Source organism: Scaptodrosophila lebanonensis, unplaced genomic scaffold, assembly GCF_003285725.1.
Source record: "Scaptodrosophila lebanonensis strain 11010-0011.00,11010-0021.00 unplaced genomic scaffold, SlebRS2 tig00000101-arrow-pilon, whole genome shotgun sequence".
Lineage (NCBI taxonomy): Eukaryota > Metazoa > Arthropoda > Insecta > Diptera > Drosophilidae > Scaptodrosophila > Scaptodrosophila lebanonensis.
In genome coordinates this window covers 319,880-343,229 of record NW_022060569.1, presented here as the reverse complement: position 1 = coordinate 343,229, position 23,350 = coordinate 319,880, and the positions used below count along the sequence as shown (strand labels likewise).

The 23,350-nt window shown below is 41.0% G+C and overlaps 1 protein-coding gene and 1 long non-coding RNA gene across 2 annotated transcripts in view; one reads left to right on the top strand and one right to left on the bottom strand.

The window, feature by feature from the left end:
- Positions 1-23,350, bottom strand: part of LOC115628090 (forkhead box protein P1) — a 211,528-nt gene that overhangs the window by 106,678 nt on the left and 81,500 nt on the right. The window contains exon 3 of the mRNA XM_030524067.1: positions 1,419-1,602. Coding sequence (XP_030379927.1) covers positions 1,419-1,602 — 184 coding nt within the window. The remainder of the gene's footprint in view (positions 1-1,418; positions 1,603-23,350) is intronic.
- LOC115628091 lies at positions 15,625-16,531 on the top strand. Its single transcript, XR_003995741.1, has 2 exons — positions 15,625-15,724; positions 15,782-16,531. It is a non-coding gene; the product is annotated as an uncharacterized LOC115628091 (long non-coding RNA).

Genomic DNA, 23,350 nt, shown 5'->3' with positions numbered 1-23,350 from the left:
TACTTAGTACTTTGCCTGTTGCCCACCTTAGTATTTCTTGCAGAGTTGTGCCCTTTTGGGCTTTCCCGCGACGTTGTTTGAGGAGTTCGTCAACCACTAGATTCTAAAGTAGCGGCGATAGGACTCCACCTTGTGGTGTTCCTCCTCTTTGTTATGATCATGGTTCCCCATTCCACATGGAATGTGCTACCCAGCAGGTTTTGAATCCACGTGTAAATTGCGTAGTGTAATAAGTTCAGATGGTAGCGTTGGGTGCTTTGGATCCTAGTCCAATCATCCATGTTGCTTCATGTATCATCCATACAACCCGGGAAGTGCGTTTCTAGTAAAGCGACCGCCGCTTCTCTGTTGATGAACCATCTTCTTTCTTGAGCTGACTCTGTACGGTTGGCTGCTTCGAGAGCAGTTTCCTGAGTCTCGCAGTTTCTTTCACATTTTCTATATTACCGTAAAAGTAAATCAAAAAATAAAACAAACTCGTATAGGGTACACACATAATGCATCTTTGTGAAAAATTTGCTAGCTCTAGAACAAGAATATATATAGTTTGTGGGGTCTGCCACGCCTCCTTTTGCCTGCTACATTTTTCACCTCCCGCAAACGTAATATACTTGTACTCTTGTACATTTCATTCATATATTTAAACATTTCATTTATATAATGAAACAAGTAAAAAAGCTAAAGTCGGGTGTCCCGACTTTGAAATACTCTGTACATATGCTTAGAATAATTATAGAAATTAAAAAAATTAAGAAAATTAAAAAAAAAAAAATGTTGATCGATTTTACTTCTCTCGGTATTCGAGTCACGTAAAGGGTGTATAATTGCACATTTACATAGCAATTGCGTTTATGTGAGTGTATGAATATCTATGCGCGTCTATTCGTGTCTGTGTGAACATGTTTACAGTCAACCAACTTGGCATACGGACATATAATCACTAACTGGGGGTATTTGCAATTTGAGCTCGAAATTTCAAGAATTACGGGAGTTACGATTTGTGGGGTAGAGGGGGGAGGGAGGGAAATTCCAAAATATACATTTTCTGCGTATTCACTAAAATTTTGTGTCCCTAGGTCTTATAGTCTCCGAGATACAGGTGATTATACGAATGGAAAATCGGGAAAACCTCCATAGGGGGGAAGTGGGAAACTTGCACAGCGTATACACATAACGCGTCTTTGTGTAAAATTTTGTGTCTCTAGCTCTTATAGTCTCGTAGATCCAGGTGTTCATACGGACAGACGGATGGACGGGCTAGATCGATTCGTCTTGTCATGCTGATCAAGAATATATATACTTTGTGGGGTCTGCCACGCCGCCTTCTGCGCTTTAAATTGTTCAGCTCCCGCTAACCTAATATACTCCTGTACATTTCATGTACAGAGTATAAATATATACTAGTATGATTAACTTACCTCCAGCAACGGAAAATGTGCTTTTTTCACTATTTCTTTTCTTAATGGTGCAGATATTTGTAGAGTTCGCGAGTGGCATTGTAATTGATCCCGAACTACTTCCTTGTTGAAAAGAATGAGCAAGATTTGATATTGTGATAGGACTATTAATATTACAAAAGTGTTCCTGCTTATCCGTTATGTCCTATAATTAAAAATAAAGGTATTTATTAAATGTGGATATTTTATATTTTTAGGAAAACAATTTTACAATGTTAAAGCAAATATTACTTTTGAAAATTGGACGGATCTTTGATTTTTTGTTGTGTGGACTATATGAAGTTTAATCTCAAAGGGCAGTTTCTACAGTATTCAAAAATGCATTTGGGCATAGAAACCGCACTTCACACAGAAAATAGTCTCCAATACAAATAAGACGCGATGAAAATGTGCTATGTCAAAAGTTATGAACGTGGGGCGGGAGATATATATGTGTGGCAAGTTGTCTGTTAGGCTTTAGTAAGGCAAAGTCCAGTGTCCTTGTCCCGACTGACAACTTGCTTGAGTAAGAATGCTATATAAAAGAATTTGCGAATCGGCTGGTGTAATGGTTAGAGGCTGCTCCAGATTTGACAACTAAAACGATGTAATTTGCCGGGTCTTTAGACATGAAAGAAGGACCACACGCTGATGACTAAAACTTTTAAAACTCCAGTATCTAGATTGACACCCTTTTGAAATGGTTGTTGGCCTAAAACTGGCGTTACTTTAAATACGCTCGAATTGCATAATCTTTTAATCGATGGCACAGGATGTGTCTTGGCTCTGAACACAAGTACTCATACTTGTGCTGCTTGCTTTTGACAGTCACCGTGAGCGGACGTCTAAACCGAGTCGCATTGATTTCGTAAGTTTTGCTGATAGGCAAAATCGCTTAATCCAAGCGGATAAAGGGGCACTGTGAAAAACAGTAACAAGTGCAGCTTGCATTAGAGTGTGGGGCGAGAAGCCTTATAAGCTTTCTTAGTTTACAAAAGCCACCGACAACGGGCACATATTTTGTGCCAAATATAATCAGTTTAGGTCTTCGCTTAATTAAAAAACCAGTGGAGTAGTAGAATGTCGAGTGCGAAGAGTCGTTCCGCTCTTCGCAGCTATTCCAGTGTCGTTAGTAATACTGGTGTCATAGGTCGTCCGGTATCGTCGTCCGGAAACGAAACGAAATGGAGGTGGAGGAGTCATACGCACGCCGTCCGTTCGCGAGCTGACTGAGGTGGTCAACAACAATAAGTTGAACGAAGTTGGAATAGAAATGCAACGCAACAGGGGGATTTGGCCAAAGATTATGGTATCTGATGTAGATACGAACTTGAAACTTGATGTCTTCATAGGGGAATTGTATGAGAACAATTTAAAAGGTGACTTTTCGCCGGGTACCTTTAATAAGGCCATGTTGATGGAGACAACACAGTGGACTGTCGCCAATAGCGCCAGTCCCAATCTGGCACTTCAGGTAGACGAGAAACCGGTGGTCATACTTAATAAAACGGGTCGTGTCTATCACAGCACGACGCATCACGGGATTTCTGTCTGGATGCGAAAATGCCCCGATAAATGTAGGAAAGCAGCCGTCACTAATCAGGTAATCACCGACCTTCCTATGATCCTATGATTCTAATCTATTTATAAGGTGAACTGGTGGTATGCCAATCTCGCGTTTTGCAATTTCTCTAAGGATTTTTTTTTTTGCAGAATACAAGAAGCAAATTTTGTCAGCGAATGCGTTTTTTCGTGAGAGTTCACAGCGATGACACATAGGTAGCGTTGCATTGTAGAAGAAGGATATTTCTCTGAAGCGGCGAAGGGACCACATGTTGCTTTACTATATATTATACGTCTTATCGGGGTATCTACCTCCTGTCAGTATTTGGTAAGGTACTTAAGGGGATGATGGTCGATCGCGTGAAAGACGCTTGGAGACACGTCGTGAGCCCGATACGTACTCTGCATCTTCGTCAACTTCAAGGATGTCTTCAACCACGTGAAATGGGACCGTGCGCTTAATTCTAGCTGAAAAGAAATGGGCTTGTGTCAGACCTTCTTCTCTGACAGGAGCGAGGGTATGATCAGCCCACAGGGGTCCATTTCAAACGATTTTGTAATGGACGGGCACCATGCTCCTGAAGGGCAAATTATCGCCTGAAATTTACAAATGTGGTAATGAGATATGAGTGCTGTTGTCCTAGGATGCTGCCTGCGTAAAATTGTTGGACGCTTGGTTGCGTAATAAAACGAAGAATTCTTTAAGTGTAAGAGCGAAAAGAAAAACTGATCGGAAGGCGGATTCCAGGCAGCGATATTTTATCTGCATCACCTCCGGAACTGAGCTGCCTTCCTTAATGAGATTATCCACAAAAACATCCCGCTGAAGTACTTATTCGCCAATTGGATATGAGGTCTGTTCATCCATGGTCAACTGGTGCATTGCACGCACCGCGAGAAACGAAGCAGGTTTTGTGCCGTATGTTACGGTATCCAAGTTATACATCTGCACTTCTTGCTGCGATATATCGAGCCAAAGAATACGTTACAAGAAAGTGTCGGGCCCCGCCATCCATACCAGATACATCTTACAAACATCGCTGGCATTTTGTTTTTGTTTGTTTTTTTTTTTTTGTAACAGGTGGGCTATGTTTGCAATGTGTCTGATTGGACAATCAGCAAATTATAATGGGAGAACAATGGCATTAGAATTTTGTTTTATGTGTGACTTAGTTGGGAGGTTGGTTGATAGAGGTGCGGAAGTATACTATAGTTTGGCGATGAGGAAGGTCAAGTGGGTGACATCTTCTAAGACCGTGGATGGAGGATATTACAGTTGCTTCGGCTGGTAGTTCCCCAGATCGGAATCCCATACATATGGCATACATCACCTGTGAGTTAAATTTTGAATGAATGAAATCGAAGCAATGTGTTGAAGAGCTTACTTTGAATGGTGGGACCTGCCATCAAAACTTCATTTAGTGAGTACCCACAAGTTGTTGCCGCAGATCCATCAAACACAACTTTGAGCTTCGTGGTTGTACTATCCTCCTTTAGGATGCAATGGTGCGGTAGATAGTACTTGCATTTATCTCTTGAGTCATGGTTGACAAGGGACATGTGATGCAAGTCCTTGTACTCCTTTATGAAGGCCGAATAATGGACCTTTAAATTGAAGCTGTGCTCCAATTTTCTCTCCAAATTTAGAATAGAGAGGCGCGCCTTCTGGTACGAGTCACCTAGAAACTGCACGAGTTTTTTCGCAGGCATAGAATACTCTCCACTATGTAGGCAGACGACGTTGGCCTTAAAATGCGCTTCGCACTTCAGCTCCTCCATGGTGGGCAGCATATCCGTATTGATGCAACTCTCCAGCTCCCAAAATCTGGGCATGAGCCTTTCTATGCGAACATTCAACTATGTTTCCTCATCTCTTAAAGACAGAACAGATACGAGCGCCGATTTAAGAACCACTTCCTGTTATAATCCATCCCAGACGAGTCTTCTGGAGCACCGGTAATCCGGGAGCCAGTTTGATCTGTCCAACGCAGAGCTGTTCGAAGAAAAGGCTGGCGCTGATCAGCATGTCGATTTGTTAAGGCCTGTTAAAGCTAGAATCAGCCAAACAAATATTAGCCAACGCATGGTATCGAAGCTAATATGGGTTGGTTTCCAGTGATAGTTCGTACCACCAATGCCGAAATGCTTGTTGAGTAATTTGACGGCCGAGACTCCAGACTATTGTCAAACGAGAATCCATTGGAAATGAAATAGATCCGACCAAGCATCAGAGGCAAGCACTTGAGCTATGGATCCTTCAAAATACCGAAGGCTGTGATGCCTAGCTCCGCATACTCTACAGGCCTTGCTGATTCTATATTAATAGCCCTAATGGAGACAGTTTATGGCGCAGAGCTGGCGATAGATTTGTGAATTAGGTGCAGCTGTGTATTGAATGCCCGCGGCATCACAAAATACACACTCTATCGCACTAGTATTAGTAGAAACAACAGACCTTCTACTGATGTTAGTATTTTTGCTACTCTTTCCCACCTGTGATTCAGAATTATTCATATTTTCCAAATTTTGGAATCGCTCTTCCAAGAATGATGTGAACTGTTGTAGCATCGGAACGGTGTCAAATGGGACAGTTTCTTACGATTTGAACTAATCGCATTGGTTAAGCTCTGCAGCAGCATAATGGATAATGACACAATCGGCAATCTGCTGTGAATTTCCCATTACATGTAGTGCCCGCCCGTAAGCAGTCAGCTTGTTCTAAATCACAAAGATATTCAGCTTTGCACTAGAAAAATACTATCTGATTTGCAGATGCAGCCAATTTTTCGGACGCTAATACGGTGGTACAAGTGAATCATCACTATCCATTATTTCGATAGCCTTTTTTAGTCTATGGGTTTTGTCTGAATGCGCGTCAGAGACGACAATTATAGCACGATCAATTTCTATTTCAAATGTATATTTTGTTCGTCTATGAACCTAATTCAGTTACACAATTTAAGAGGCCACAGTGGTTGCAGTAGCAAATGTGGTGAATCTGGACCAAGCAGCACACGAGAAACTTAAGGACAAAGGACCACCGCCGGGGTAGCACTTCCAAACTCAGTACCCCAGAGAAGAGCAAACCTAAATATCATGCCAAACATGTCAAGCCCGCCATGACAGGAGCTGATCTATAGAATGCATTCGCGCATTTTGACTTTTGCCAGCTGTTTGGCGCGTTTTGGCTCTTCATCTTCCCCTCACCACAGTACGCTGTCGTTGGTGTTGCCATTTCTACCGTCTGTCCGCAGAAGATAGCAGCGGCTCAACTGTTGCCCACAGCTGTTACCGCTGTAGCTGGCAGTGCTACGATGGTTAGTAAACTAGTGTTGGGCAGTGGTTCGCTGTAGCTTGAAGGCCTCGCCCCAGGCTTTGAGCACGTGACATTTGTGACTACGCCTTCGCGTTATTGGCCGTTTAATTTCTACGTGGCGGTGTGTTTGCCCAACGTTCCCGTTTCGTACATCAGGCGGTTGGTTAGTACATGGTCGTCCCTTCTGTGCCTGTAACTGACTCTGTGAATTTGTATATGTTCTAGTTATTCTCACCTGGGCAGAATTCCTCCTTTGTCGGCAAGTGTGGTTTTGAGGTATCGCACGTGTGCCGTTCTGCCCCTGCCTCCTGCCACTGGCCGTAGGCGCAAAATGACCGGTGATATGAACGCCTTCACCGTGTATGGCCCGTCATAGCGAGGACGTAGCTTCGCTGCAAACTGTTCGGCAACATTGGACAGGTGGTGCTGCTTGACCAGAACTTCGTCGCCAATTCGAGGCCAATTATGCCTCCTCAAGTTGGAGCACTTGGACTTCACTGGCCAGCGCTGTGTGCGCATCGGGTCTGGCCGCAGCTGCTTCTGGCGCATCCAGATCCTCCCCATACAGCGTATGTGGCTGTCTTGGTTGACATCCAAATCATATGAACGCCGGTTAGTAGCCGGTGGCTTCTGATTGTGCTGCGTTAATTGCTAACTTGATTTCTGGCAGGTGTTCGTCCCACGCGGCGTGCTGGCCATCCGCCAGCTGCGCAATGATGGTTTTGACTGTTCTATTTCTACGGTTCGTCGGGTTTTCTTGGTATGTAGGGCACTGTCAGCTGATGTTTAATGCCCATTTCCGTGAAAAATTGTTTCAAAGCACGGCTAACTGGGTGCCATTGGGTCAGTGATAAACTGCATCGTGTTTGTTGCCACTCACGGCACAACAACAATGTTTTCGAAGCGCGGTAACTCCTCCTGAAGGAACGTGGCCACTCTGACAGTCTGTTGCTCTTTCAGCAGCGCCGTCGGCTGAGCCCCCGTTGGCTCTGCTGTTAGTAATGTTGCCGTACCTTCTGGCACCGCTGCCGCCTTCTCCGCCGTCGTCGCCCACGCGGATCTCGTAAATCCAACTTCTGGCCGCCGATGGTGAGCATACCCTGGGCCTGGCTGATGTAGTCCAGACCTAGCGTGAGTTCGTCTTCGCAGCCCGACAGTGTCAGCAGCAGTGGTACCGCACATATCTGCACATTCACACTTCGCACATTTTCCCCTCCTGGCCTCCCCAGTCGTCGTACCAAGGCTGGGCTTGCGAAGCTGCGAGTGGCCCCTGTGTCGAGGGAGACCACCGCAGTCCACCCTCAACATCATCGCTAGCGTGCGTTCTGCCGCTAGTTTTCCTGCGCGGGCTCGCCCATTGGCTGCGTGTGGCGGGCGTTTCTGGAGTTTCCCGCTCTGCGGCGACAGTACTCGCAGTAAAGTTGTTGGGGATTTGGGCGCCTCTGGTGTCATGCCCTGCCATACCGCAGCGTCTACAAGACCGTCCGTGATGTCCCGGCGCGCTCCGCGGCTCGGGACTGGTTGCTGTTGTTGGTGCATGTGCAGTCTGCAAAGGGACAAAAGTTTGCCTGTTTGACTCACCGCCAGATATGGGCTGCGTGGCTGCTGGCCCTGGATCTCGGATCGTAAGCCCCGGTGGAGACATTAACGATGACTGGGGTGGCCTTTCCCCAGCGGAACAGGCCGGAACCAAGCCCAACTCCTCCAGTTCTGCTGCCTGCCGTTTGAATACTGGCACAACATGGTGAAGCGCGTCCTAATCATTTCTACTGTACCAGTGGTTTCGAGCTCGAACTCCCGCAGCAGCTCTGCCAGCTCCTCCATCTTCACCATCCGCATCCAACAATTGTGTTTAACCTCACTTTATCTTGAGGTCCCTGCTCCGGCGCCACTTGCAACTCTGCCCCGGTGATACTCACCGGCCAGAGTCGCTCGGTTATTTTATTTATTTTTCGAACCCCGAGGTTGTGTTTCAATAATTATGTGTCTCTTATACTTTTATTGCACCTCCGTGACTAATAAATATGTTTCAATTCGTGTGGCTTAACTTAGGTTTCTACAAAAATCATCTATCCGCCTTCGTGGCTGTACCTTTACCAAATCTATTTTCAACTTAGTATCTACTTTTCCTCCTTTTCCTATCAATCTTTGTTCTCTACCTCGCTGTCCTCTTCCACCTCACTGTCACAAGAAATGTACAAGAGTATAGTATATTAGGTTTGCACGAGCTGAAAAATGTAACAGACAGAAGTAGGCGTGGCAGACCCCACAAAATATATATATTCTTGATCAGCATGACAAGTTGCCTTTTGTAATTTCGCAGAAAATGCTCGTCTTGAAATTGCATCTTTGCTAGGAATGCATCACTTATGAAAGATGTAAGTTCAGATCAGCAGATCAGTCGTTATTGACCGATTTTTGAAAAATCCATGCAGAGCAGGGGAGACTTATAGACTTATAACGATGCTATAAATACCAGAGGATATATAGCTTACAGGATACGCAAACGACATAATCGTTGTCATTATGGCGCGAGTTATACTTGCCTACTTGCCTAAATTGGCTGATGCAATCTATTCTGCCGCAAAATCCAGGAATCATATCGACGTCGACGTCGATCGGCTTGCTAGTTACAAGATGAGGGAGGTGCGGGGCTCAGCATGGTAGCTCGCGCAACACCGAGTATGCCCAACGGATGTTGCCGGTGTAGGTGTAGGGTAAGGATTGGCCGGACGCACCCGGATTACAACTAGCGACGGGAAAACCCGAGTTACTGTTGGCTCTTAAACGGCACACTGAATGAAATTGATATGAGAGTCGACGAAGACACCAAAAGCACACAAGTAGCAATGAAATACCTAGGCATCAGGCTGGACCCAATACTGCTATTTGGAGCACACCTAGAGTACGCGAAAACTAAGTCTGCGGAGATAACAAAATCCCTATGCAGTCCTTTGGGAAGCACCTTTTTCAAGCCCGACGAAAACTTCTGATGGAGGTCAACAACGAAGCAGCCGTTCAAGCCCCTTATCCTGACAGCGGAAAGAAATTTATACAATATAAGAAACAGGACAAGCAACAACACACACCATAGACCGATTTAAGCTGGAACACTGAAGCGATGGCAAGGGAGCTGGATCAATAAGGACACAGGGAGATGGACGGTCAGACCGATTCCAGATATTGAGAGAATAGAAATCCTACAAAACACAAATAACGATGGGACACGGATACTTCGGCACAAACCTACACAAGATAGAAAAAAAGCTGAAAAACTAGCTGTTTATACGAAGACTCCAACAATGACAAAGTGGAACATGGAATGAACTGGTAGCAGAAATAATGGAGATCTTCTACATTCAGAGAAAAAGGAATTAGTTGAAATAAAGTACTCTGGACACAGAGAAATGATGAAAGCGCATAACGAAAGCACTTACGAATTGGAGAGACGTTCTTAAAGAGGGGGAGTGTTTTTCCCTTCCCAACCCAAAAAAATAATATAAATCTTCATTGACAAATTTTGAGTCAACATTATAAAACCTTACCACAGAAATGAGTAAAGTGAACCGTGTTTTAGACAATGAAGCACGTCATAAAGTAATATCGTTGCATCTGTGGATTTTTGATTTAACACAGGATAGTGGCAGATGTTCCAACGAGGCCAAAACCAAATGTTGTTGCTACATGTGCGAAGTGAAAAACTCATTTCTATATTTTGAAAATCGTTGAATGCCAATTTGTAAATCTAGTTATGGAGTCTATGCATTTGCATTTAGTCGCCGCGTTTCGCATGTATACAGAATCCTTTTACAGATGATTCGTAATTTCACAATTTAGGTTTGCGATAAATCTGCAGACTTTTCTCAAGCGGCCGAACGCCTTTTTTGCCTTGTTATAAATGGCAGCAATATATTTTACGGACCCTCCGGATTCACTAACGATGCATCCTAGATAGTTAAATGAGGAGACTTCTTCGATGACCTCACTCCCAATAGTGATCCCCTGGTTTAATCTTGCGTTAATGCCTAGACATTTATTTTCGACAATATCAAATGCCTTTGCTAACCCCAACGAATGTGGGGTTATTATTATTATTTGCATGACAATGTTATTGATAGTATTAAGCACCGTAATACCTCTCCAGTTGCTCGTATACCGTAGACCAAACCCCTTTTTGGCTAGTTTGAATAGAACGGCTGGAGTATTGTATAGCGTGCCACTAGCTTTACCACTCTTGAGCTTACAAATGGCCTCTCTTATCTCTCTAACAGGGCGCTTCACAACTAATACGTGAAGGGTTCAAGCACTCGGGAACCTGCAGCCTCTATGTTATTGTTTGATCCCAGTGTCTATTCGAAGAGTCGCTTCCAGATGTTTGTTCTCCTACGCCTGTGACTAAGCAGCCATCCTCATCAAATATTGGCTTGTTTGCTGAAGAATTCACATTTGTTAATTTTGAAATGTTTTCGTATACGATAGTAAGATCATTTGCCTCAGCCGCACGTTGGGCTCAGTCGGCGATGTTGACGAAATAGGCGCATTTGTCGTCTCGAACAGACTTTTTAACTTGTTTCAAGACATCGTTTCTTATGCTGATTTATTCTCAGTGTTCAAATTTTGTTTCATTTTTGTTTTAATTAGCTGCGCTATATTAATTACATCCCATGTTGCATACAATATCCACGATTTGTTACATAATTCTGTATACCTACTACCTCCATTCCAATTTATAGAAGTCTTTGTGAAATTTGATCCCATATCATTTGCTGATCATCATACTGAGTAGATACGCTATTCGCTCTTTTAATTGTTCAGTTTTTTCTTCATTCATAGCATTTATATTAAGCTTATTTCATTTTATACCGTATAATAGCTTTACTTTAAAATAACCTATTAGAAGATGGTGGTCGGAGTGAAGGTCAGCTCCCCTATATGTTCTTACATCTTGCATGTACGCTCTATATCGTTGTGAAATGCATAGATTGTCAATCAGGATTTTCACCATTCCGTTAGGGAATGTCCACATGTATTTATGGATGTCCTTATGCGGAAATATAGTGCCACCCATTATTAGCGATTGCATTTGGCAGAATTCAATGAGCCTATTTCCATTGTTGTTGACTGTGCTTAGGCCATAAGTCTCCATCACCGCACAACGGCTAGAGTTATCCGAACCAACCTTCGCATTTAGATCACCCATCACTTATTTAACGTCATGAGCGCCGGGGTGTCGCATTGAGATATTTCTTCGCCTTGCCTTAAGTTTTGCATACAAAATTCTATCAAAAACTGGATTCCATTTCAGTTTAGAATCGCGGCATCTTTTGGTTAGTAGCAGTGCAACACCTCTTTGACCACTCGAGTCACCACCAGAATATAAAAAATAGTTGAGTTTTCAATTCTCCGCAGCTTTGCCATCGCGTTTCTGAATCTCGTTTCCTATAATCGCCTATGTGTAGTCGTTAAGAATTTGTTCTGCTTGTGCTAGTCTGGAGGCTTCAAGCACGAACTTTTATATTTCCAAGTCGTATTTTTTTCAATTGCACAAATTTTTTCTGCCCGAGTTATCAGCAGTATTATTCACAGTTGAGTTGTTCTTCGGTATTGCAATAGTATTTGTATTTACCGTACCTAAATTCGCGTTTGTATTTGCATCGGTAATCGTATTTATATTCACATTACTAAAATTTGGGTTGACTTCAGTAATAGGATGAGTTTTGGCAATGTAGGTTATTAGCCCACAGTAGCCTAGTGTAATTGGCGAGGCTGCCACATGTAATTATTAGACACGCCAACTTCAGTTACTGACTAGCAATTGACCATTCAAGCTAGGACCTTTTAGGATCAGCATTTCACAATATACAGATATACCGCCGTGTACTCGGTCGTTTGTGTACCTCGTTTGTAACAGCCAAGGTATTCCACGACTAGGTGTGGATGGTAATTGCTACGGATAGGTTATATGTACACTTCCCGAAGCATTAGTTTCATCATAATAGACCGATTTAACAAGAAGTTATAGCCATAAATATATTTGCTGCTGCAGCGCTGCTCAACGCTGCCCGCGGCTGTTGTTGATGCTGGTGCTTTGGTTGACTGCGATTATACACCCTTTACGTGAGTTCGAATACCAAAAGAGGTAAAATCGATCAAAAAGGTGATTTTTACTCTTACGTCCCTGTACCTCCCACCAAAAAGGAAAAAATGAAAAAAAAAAAAATTAATTAATTTTAAAAAATTTTATTATTTAAATTATTTAATTAAATTAAATACAAAATATTCAATACATATATACAAAAGTGCAGACATCTTCATTTACAGTTTCAACAGCATACATTTACATCAGAATCGTGTCTCTGCGTGTTTATATTCGTGTATGTATGCAGCACAAAGTTGAACCAAAGCAATAACAACAGCTGCTGGCAGCGCTGCGGGCAGAGCTTCCTGATCAATAATATATATACTATACTTTGTGGGGTCTGCCACGCCTCCTTCTGTATGTTACATACATTCGCACAAAACTAGTATAGCCTTTTACTTATTCATTTATAAACATAAAAAACAAACTTGACCTGCCTAGGGCTCAGGGGAATCTGGATACCAAGGTTGGTCATTCTGGCTCTTGTACCTTCTGAGATCCGTGCGCTCATACAGACAGACAGGCGGACATGTCGATATCGACTCGGCTTGTCACCCTGATCAATAATATATATACAATGTGGGCTTTGACACGCCTCCTTCTGTATGTTACATACATTCGCACAAAACTTGTACCTTTGGGTGCAGGGTATACAAATAACCTTGACGTGCTTGGGACTTAGGGGAACGTCGATACCAAGTTTGGTTATTCTAGCTATTGTATGTATTTCCTGAGATCCTTGCGCTCATACAGACGGTCAGACGGACGGATAGACGGACAGACGGACATGGCTATATCGACTCGTGTGGACTTTTCCACGCCTCCTTCTGTGTGTTACATACATTCGCACTAAGCTAGTATACCCTATTACCCTTTGGATACAAGGTATAAAAATAATAATAAGAAGGAGAAAAGAAAAAAATGTTTATAAATATACAAAATATGAAATAGTATAACTTAAAAGAAAATTCAACAAGTGAAACAACTAGTAGAGTAAGATAGGATTAGAGATTATCAGAATCAAGCTGCAAGTATATTAATGATGAAATAGTCTTAGTGTGTTCGAAGGATATGTTGTGTGAAAAATTATTATAATTAGAACACAACACACGAAAGGGTTCATGTGAAGCAAAGTTAGATCTACAAATAGGCAATCGAAGGGTACGAAATGTACGAGTAAATCTTAAGGGAACTGCCAAGTCTACGAGGCTAAGAAGGAAAGGGGAGTCAATATCACCAGAAAGAAGTTTGTGAGGGATTGTGACTCCATTTAGGTCAGCTTGAAGATTCAGATGTGATGATAGGTCAGGGTACGGCAGTGCGGTGTATAGTATAAGGGATGTGAACTCGATTAAGTTTGTAGGGTTTTTGGGGTACAAAACCATGCTGATATGGGGAGACTATGGAATTGCAAAGATGTTGAAGCTGAGAGGTAATACACTGTTCCATAATCTTGGGTATGGAAGAAGTACCAGTTTTTTGAATTTTTTTATAAAGCCGCGCTTTTTATACTCTGTACATGAAATGTACAGAAGTATATAAGGTTTGCGGGAGCTGAAATATGTAACAGGCAGAAGGAGGCGTGGCAGACCCCACAAAGTATATATATTCTTGATCAGCGTGACAAGACGAGTCGATCTAGCCCTGCCTGTCTGTCTGTCCGTCTGTCCGTCCGTATGAACACCTGGATCTCAGAGACTATAAGAGATAGAGACACCAAATTTTGCACAAAGATGCCTTATGTGTGTATTCTATACGAGTTTGTTTTATTTTTTTGATTTTCCCCCCCACTTCCCCCCTATGGGGGTTTTCCCGATTTTCCATTCGTATAATCGCCTATATCTCGGAGACTACAAGACCTACGAACACCAAATTTTAGTCCCAGATGCCTTATGTGAATACGCAGAAAATGTATATTTTGGAATTTCCCTTCCTCCTCCTCTCCCGAGCAAATCGTAACTCCCGTAATTCTTGGAATTTCGAACTAAAATTTTGGAAATACCCCCAGTTGGTTATTATGTGTCCGTGTGCCAAGTTTCACTATGATAGACCGACTTAAGTTATAGCCATAAATATATTTGCTGCTGCAGCGCTGCTCAAGCGCTCCTCAAGTGCTGCCCGCGGCTGTTGTTGATGCTGGTGCTTTGGTTGACTGCACACATGTTTACACAGACACGAATATATATAACTTTGTCATTAGTGAACCGATTGACTTGAGCAGACCAGTGTTGAAAACCTCAGTTCAAGAAATTGTACAGAACCAAATTTAATAAAAATATCTCATACTTGAAAATCGATTGTTTATTTTCAAAGATATTCAATGTTTACATACCGACATAAAAGATGGCGCACCCTGTATAAATTACTACATTTCGATCACTTGGGCACGCTGGACTCTACACTTAAATATTATAAGTACTATAAATATTTGGTAGTTGGGTTCGGCAGATGCACAAGAGATCATTAAGCACGTGGAATCCTGGGTCAGCTATTTCGGTAGTCTGCAGCGTATAAGCGATAAATGTACAACATTCACTTCGAAGGAGTTTAAGGAGTTATACACAACTAAATGTAAAAGAATTGAATAAAAAACTGCAGAACAAATCAAATTTAATTTAATTTGTAATTTTATTATACAAAAACTCGAAACAACTTTGCAAATCCTAATCTTAACAACTGCCTATAGCACAACAAGTACACATCAAAAGTTCAGCATGCCATCAACGTCAATAGAATATGTATGTTGTTTTGAAGTTATGTTTGGAGTGAAAATGCGCTACGAAGCATATACCGAAATTATCAAAATATTGGAAGAGGAATTTATTCTGGGTCTACAAACTGAGCGTAACACTATTCGAAAAGTTTCAGATTTTCAGGGGCTCCAGATGACAACAACCAGTGCCGATTTTATAAAGTTGAGGCGCTACCAAAAGCAAACACAAGACGACGAAGACGATACGGCTTGTGGTGAACAAGGGATGCATAATTTAGCCAATACCTTAACCTAAGGGTTATCGGTGCATCGAGCTTATGATCGTGAGTGCAAATGTCAAATTGGCAGATGCGATGTCGTGCTATTTTTCTCTCTCTCTCTCTCTCTCTCTCTCTCTCTGAGAGGATCATAGCGTGCACAGCTTATAAGCGATAGAGAGTACAATCGTAGTTCTTCATTCCTTTGGAGCCAGCATCAGCGACGGACGTACTTAGTGCAGTCAAGAGAAAATAAATCGTGAATCTCGTTCTGCCATTGATATAAAGAAATTAATCTCGGTAAATATCAGGCATCCACCAAATATTATTATTTTATAGTAAGTTATGTTCTTTTAGCTACCCATAAGTGGGCAGTGAAATAGATATTTTGGTGCAGAATTGTTGGCAACGAGGAAAAAGGGAAAACAACAAAAATAAGTCCACGCGCAGCAAGTTGAAGGCCAGCTTTATTAATTTAGCGACGGCGCAATAGCGTGAGGCCCCATAAAGGCAAACATTGTGAGCTTGGTGCCCGATTCTGGAACCGCGCACCGCATCGAATGCACTCGAATCTGACCTAAAAGTGGCTAAAGGCTCTGTCGCAATTGCTACGTGAGGACGCACGTTATACCTTTGCGAGAATTGGGAGTGGCCAAGAAATTCGGCGCCTCCCAGAGCAGGTTTCAAGCGACTGTTGCTAATCAAGGACTCCATAGTTCGTGGCAATGCCTTTGAAACCATGCAATATCCATGATAAGTGCATGAGCATGGTGTTTCGTCCATAGAAAGCTACTTCACTACAACAGCACTCGTGTCGAGCGCGAAACTAAACCCAGCATTTTACTAGGAAGGAGAGAGAAGGTTCTGCCACATGACCAAGGACAGGTCACAGGTCCAACGCGAATAGCCATGTTAGGCTATCGCCATCTGAAATTTGTTTAATTTTAATTTTGAGTTAGGTTATTAATTTGAACTTTTCTGTCTAACTACAGAAGCAGTTATTTAATATAATTTCCACAACAACAAGTGTATGTAAAGAAAGCGCAGCATGTCTTCGATGTAGGATGGATATGTTTTGTTTGATAAAATTGGCAACCAAAACCAAAACGACACAAATTTAAATTTATTCTCCAGCAACTACATCAGAGTCGACTACGAAGACCTTCGGAGGAGATTACGATGGATGAGTTCGTTCCAAATAATTAAAATATTTAACTTTGTGTTGTGATTATAATAACCCGAGCCAAACCTATATTACATATTGAAATGCCAAATGCAAACTCCATCTGAGTTTGTATATCAAACTAATGCATAACTCTATACATGTGGTTGCAGTTATCAGCTGTTTGATTTTTATGCATATGCGCCTGAACGAAAATAGAATCGGGTAAAGCATATTTTTTTTTCTGTACTTTGTTTTGAATATACTTATCCGCTGAGGCATCGAATATGTGAGCTAGCCTAATATGCAGAAATCCATACATAACGCTGTCGTTGTAACCAACTACTCACCGTGGTACACACCTAGTTAAACATGAAATGAAACGCATAGTACGTATATTATTATTATTATACTTAAGTTGGAAGATAATCATTTGAAGTTAGTTTTTGTAACCATTTTGTATTATAGTTTAAACCCTTCTTATTATTGATAACTTTGTATACTTTTCAAACAATTTTCGCCCTTAAAGGCACATGAAGTTCGCATCTTAAAATTTGAAATGAGCGTTATTACAATTAATTTTTGCATCTTTATCTAAATAAATGTATATTATCATGAATGAGTAAATTTTGAGTAACTTTCCTTGAAAGTAATGTAGACGGGGAATATGGTGTCGTAGAAATTTTAGGGATTTTCCACATATTTGGCTAAGGGAAAATCATGGTAGGGTGGGTAAAGAAGCCTAGCTACGATAACATCTAGTAGCTCAGAGGTGTAATACAGGGCTTTTCCTCCTTTCTTAACTCATTTTTCTCTTTCTTTCTGGGCATAATCTGCCCAGTTATTTTTTTTTGCAACATTTAAGGCATAGCGGACTCATTTATTTATTCTATGTGTATACGACGAGTTAATGGCAGAATCAAATGAATCAACGAACCCCCCCACAGGCTGTTTGTTAGTCGCAATTTCGAGTCCCAATCGATTTATTTGTTTCTAGTTTCACCTTAACTCAGGAATGAATTTTGTTTTGCCGGTCATGCATTTCTTTCAGAATGCCATAGTCAAACATTACATCTAATTGACTGCCTATGTGTGTATATTGTATACAGATGCAGTCGCGGAGAGAACCGGTAGTCTTGTTTCATTCCTAGTTCATTTTATCCTCGGATATTATGGAATCGTCATCCACCATTTGAACATAGATGCATATAGTTATAGGCTTCATCTGAGACAGATGAAAAGCAGGATGGGCAAGTATAACGTGGCAACCAGGCACCTATAGCAAGAAGATGGCATCCCTATACAGACAGCAGGAGAACAGAGCCATGGCTATTTTTTGTGGAGTGTACCTCATTGAAGCGTTTACGACCACAGCACTCAAATGTATTTTAGGCTTATTTAACTGTCATAATGCACGAGTGTGGTATACGCCAGACTAACGCCCCAAGGACTTCTTCGTTAGGTATTTGTGTCCCTGGTATCAATTCTAATGTATGATGGTCAAGCATACATTCCTCTTTGCTGGAGCGCGAAGTGTATCCATCACCTCTCTTGCTCTGTGAGCTCTCTGAACGGCCGTCTAGCTACATTTTAATCATGTCTATGATAGTCGCCGCATATGACAAGTGTTGACGTACTGTAGGGGTATTCTAAACCCCACCCGCCCCTAGCCAAGGCAATTGGCAGCAACAATATTTAGCAGCAAGCCGTTTTAAAGTTGTCAGCAGTCATGTCGTATATAAGACACAAGTCGGCCGTCTCAGTCGTCAGTCGTTTCAGCCATGTAACGAATCAGCGATTAGCCGTCGTCTAATTTAAAAACCCGTTGTTAACTTACACAATCGTATATATATATATATATATATATATATTCTTTATCGCTTTGCATTCACCAATAAAAGAGGATCTAAGTCAACTACCAGGTTGTTTAAATCGATCGACGATCGAGAGTACCCGTTGCAACATAGCCATAATTACTGACACAGCGTCTGCAATGTTTCCATCACCAAGACCAAAATTTCTTAGAACTTGACGATCACGCCACTCGCTGCGGCTGTTACGCTAACGTTGCATTGTAGCCGTTTCCAAGCTTAGGGTTTGAATAGGTATAGATTTGATTTAAGTTTCAGTTCCATTCAAACACCTAAATAAACGAGACATACTTTCGTGAAAGTTTTTACTTTATTATACTCTGTACTTGAAATGTACAGAAGTATATTAGGTTTGCGGGAGCTGAAAATGTAACAGGCAGAAGGAAGCGTGGCAGACCCCACAAAGTATATATATTCTTGATCAGCATGACGAGACGAGTCGATCTAGCCCTGCCTGTCTGTCTGTCCGTCTGTCCGTCCGTATGAACACCTGGATCTCAGAGACTATAAGAGATAGAGACACCAAATTTTGCATAAAGATGCCTTATGTGTGTATTCTATATGAGTTTTATTTTTTTGATTTTCCCCCCCACTTCCCCCCTATGGGGGTTTTTCCGATTTTCCATTCGTATAATCGCCTATATCTCGGAGACTATAAGACCTAGAAACACCAAATTTTAGTCCCAGATGCCTTATGTGAATACGCAGAAAATGTATATTTTGGAATTTCCCTCCCTCCCCCCTCTACCCCACAAATCGTAACTTTATTTTTTTTTTTTTTATTTCATAAAATTGGAAAAAAACAAAAGAAAACCACCTATGTATGTATATATGTATGTCGTGCACTATTCCATTCAGTAGTCAAGCAATCATAAGAAAATATACTAAAAAGACAAAAAAAAGTGAAAAATATCAATCAAGAGTTTTGAAGTAGCATTAAATATTTAATAAAAAGATATAAAACGATATCATGAAAACTTAAACAGCAAAAGAATATTAATGCAAAATTAGATCAAAACAAGATAGAACGCTAAAGTCGAGCAAGCCCGACAGTAAAATACCCTGTACTCTCCGCAAAAAAGAAAAATTTAAGAAAATAAATTTTTTTTTAAATTATTAAATTATTTAATTAATTAATCAAATAAAATATAAAATATTCAACACATGCATACATACATAAGTGTTATCTACAATTTCAATAGAATAAATTTACATCAGAATCGTGTCTCTGCGTGTTTATATGCGTGTATGTATGCAGCACAAAGTTGAACCAAAGCATCAACAGCAACAACAGCTGCGGGCAGCGCTGCCGACAGAGCTGCAGGCAGAGCATGAGCAGAAATTTTATTTGTGGCTTTAACTTTCTTCAGAATTTACCAATCATGATGAAACTTAACATACGGACATACTAACTAACTGTTGGAATACCCCTATTGTACAAAAATTTTATTCTAGTATAGTATATCGTTCTATTCCTTAAGGTATTAATGAAAACATAATTTTTAGCACTTTCCAGAAGTCTGATCAGCTTGCAAATTTGTACAGGGGTCAAGGACTGATGACAATACAATTACAAAACAGCAACGAGTATGTTCAAGTATGTTCGACCACCCTTGCAGAAAATGCAATCAAATCAGATCTTTGCTTCGTTGCAAACGAGTTCGAACGGGTTAAGTACTCTCAGCATTTTTCTTACAATCGAACTTGAATGAGCCAGCGTTCTTTTTTTGCGAACAAGTACCAGCCTTGATTGGTTTACTTGCAAACATTTCAGGCTGACTGGGTCCTAATCAGAGAACTGCAACGAGTACTATATTTTCGGTCATACTCGAGTATTTACCCATACTCGGTATGATTTTTTCATTTAGGTATAGTGACAAGCAATGATTGGTTGTGAACGAGCCCGCAACGAACTCTCAGTTCGAATCAAATCTGAAAAAACTCAGAAGTGAGCGGTTGTGACCGAAACTTCTTGCATGAATGCAAGCAATGACCGGTTGTGAACGAACGCTCACCAACCAGTCAGTTCGACTCACAACAGCAAAGATTCAGAATGAGCGGCGGTGACTTTTTGCCTGTGTGCAAGCAATGATCTAACGTCGTATTTACAATCAAGCCCGCATGACCGAAATGTGCGGTAGAGTTTGGGTAGTTCCCTAGTCATGGCAATTGTTTTTTCGGCTATTGGTTCAATAGTAACTTCGTATACAAGTATGTAAATGCATATAAATTAAAGAATCCAACAAAACTATTAGCGAAAAGAAATATCTTTCTTCTTATTTAAATTAAAAATAGTTATGCTATTTTAATTTATATTAATTTTTTATTCTAAGATTTTTGAGTACCTTTTTATACTCTGTACATGAAATGTACAAGAGTATATTAGGTTTGCGGGAGCTGAAAAATGTAACAGGCAGAAGGAGGCGTGGCAGACCCCACAAAGTATATATATTCTTGATCAGCATGACAAGACGAGTCGATTGAGCCCTGTCTGTCTGTCTGTCCGTCTGTCCGTCCGTCCGTCTGTCCGTCCGTATGATCACCTAGATCTCAGAGACTATAAGAGCTAGAGACTCCAAATTTTGCACAAAGATGCCTTATGTGTGTACGCTATACGAGTTTGTTTAATTTTTTTGATTTTCCCGCCCACTTCTCCCCTATGGAGGTTTTCCCGATTTTCCATTCGTATAATCGCCTATATCTCCGAGACTATAAGACCTAGAAACACAAAATTTGAGTCCCAGATGCCTTGTGTGAATACGCAGAAAATGTGTATTTTTTATTTTCTATAATTATTGTAAACATATGTACAGAGTATTTCAAAGTCGGGACACCCGACTTTAGCTTTTTTACTTGTTTAAGAAATAAAATCATGCTGAATATCAAGATATAAAAATAAATATATACATAAGTTTTGTTTTCAATGTACATACATGCATTTTTTATACGGTCATACTCGGGTGAAACCTGAAACCCAAACAATACTCGAGCAATAACGGCACTATACTCGTTCAATTAAACGCTCATTCTGCAAAGTCTGGTTTGTTTCCATCAGGACCCAGTCAATTTAAACGAAGTGAACGAGCGTGAACTGCTTGAAAGCAAACCAATCAAGGCCGGTACTCGTTCGAACCGACAGCAAGCAGCAAAGTGACCGAGCCTGCTGTGCTCGAAAGCAAACCAATCAAGTTATAACTATGGTGTACAATATACCAATGGTATCAATGGTGACAATTCTATAATATCCAGGGATAAAATGAACTAGGAATAATACTTAGATATTGCCTTTCCCTCCGAAACTACATTTGTATACAATATACACACCCAGTTCCCGTTGGGCAGTCAATAAGATGTAATGTCTGACTACGCTTTCTGGACGAAATGCCTGAACGCTAAACCAAAATTCATTCCTGAGCTAAGGTGAACCGGGAAAGAAAAAAATTGGTTGCGACTAGCAAACACCCGGTAGGGGGTTCGTTGATTCATTTCATTGTGCCATTAACTCGTCGTATACACGAATCAATGAGTCCTCTATTCCTTAAAATGTTGCAAAAATTAAGAGGAGTTAAGTTAAGTTAAATTAAGGAGTTAAGAAAGAAAGAAAAGCCCACTATTACACCGTCAAGCTACTTGATGGTATCGTAGCTAGGTTTCTGTACCAACCCTACCATGATTTTCCTTTAGCCAGAGATTTGGAAAATCCCTAAAGTTTCTACGACACCAATACTTTCTACATTACTTTCAAGGAAATGTACTCCAAATTTACTCATTCATGGTAATATACATTTATTTAGATAAAGATGGACAAATAAATTTTAATAACGCTCATTTCAAATTTTAATATGCGAACTTCATGTGCCTTTAAGGGCGAAAATTGTTTGAAAAGTATACAAAGTTATCAATAATAAGAATGTTTTAAACTATAATACAAAATGGTTACAAAACCGAACAACAAATGATTATTTTCCAACTTAAGTGCTTCCATTTGCACAAGGCTTTTCATTTCATATTTAACTATATGTGACCCACCGTAAGCGTTTTGCTAGAATGATAACGTTATGTATGTATGTCTGCATATTAAGCTAGCTTACATATTCGATGCCTCAGTGGATAAGTATAATCAAAATAAAAGACAGAAAAAAATATGCTTCACCCGTTTCCATTTGCGTTTAGGCGCATATGTAGAAAAATCAAACGGCTGATAACTGCACCCGCTTGTATAGCATTATGCACTTATTTAGTATACAAACTCAGATGGAGTTGGCATTAGGCATTTCGATATGTGAGGTATCTTTGGCTCAGGTTATTATAATCACAACACAAAGTTAGTTAAATATCTTAGTTATTTGGAAGGAACTCAACCATCGTAATCTCCTCCGAAGGCCTTCGTAGTTGACGCTGATGTAGTTGCTGGAGAATAGAATTTAAATTTGTGTCGTTTTTGTTTGAGTTGCCAATTTTTTCAAGCAATACATATCCATTCTACATCGAACACATGCTGCACATGTGGTAGAACCTTCTCTCCTTCCTAGTAAGCTGCTGGGCTTAGTTTCGCGCTGTACCCAAGTGCTGCTGTAGTGAAGTAACTTTCTATTGACGAAACCCCATCCTCCTTAGCATGGATATTGCATGGTTTCAAAGGTATTGCCACGAACTATGAAGTCCTTTGTTAGCACCAGCCGCTTGAAATCTTATCTGAAAGGGCGCCAATTTCAATTCTCCCAACGTATAAAAGTGCGTCCCCACGTAGCAATTGCGACAGAGCCTTTAGCCACTTTTATCTCGGATTCGCGGGCATATCCATGTGGTGTGCGGTTCCAGAATCACGATCATAAGCTCGATGCACCGATAACCTTAGGTTTGGGTATTGGCTCAATTATGCATCCCTTGTGC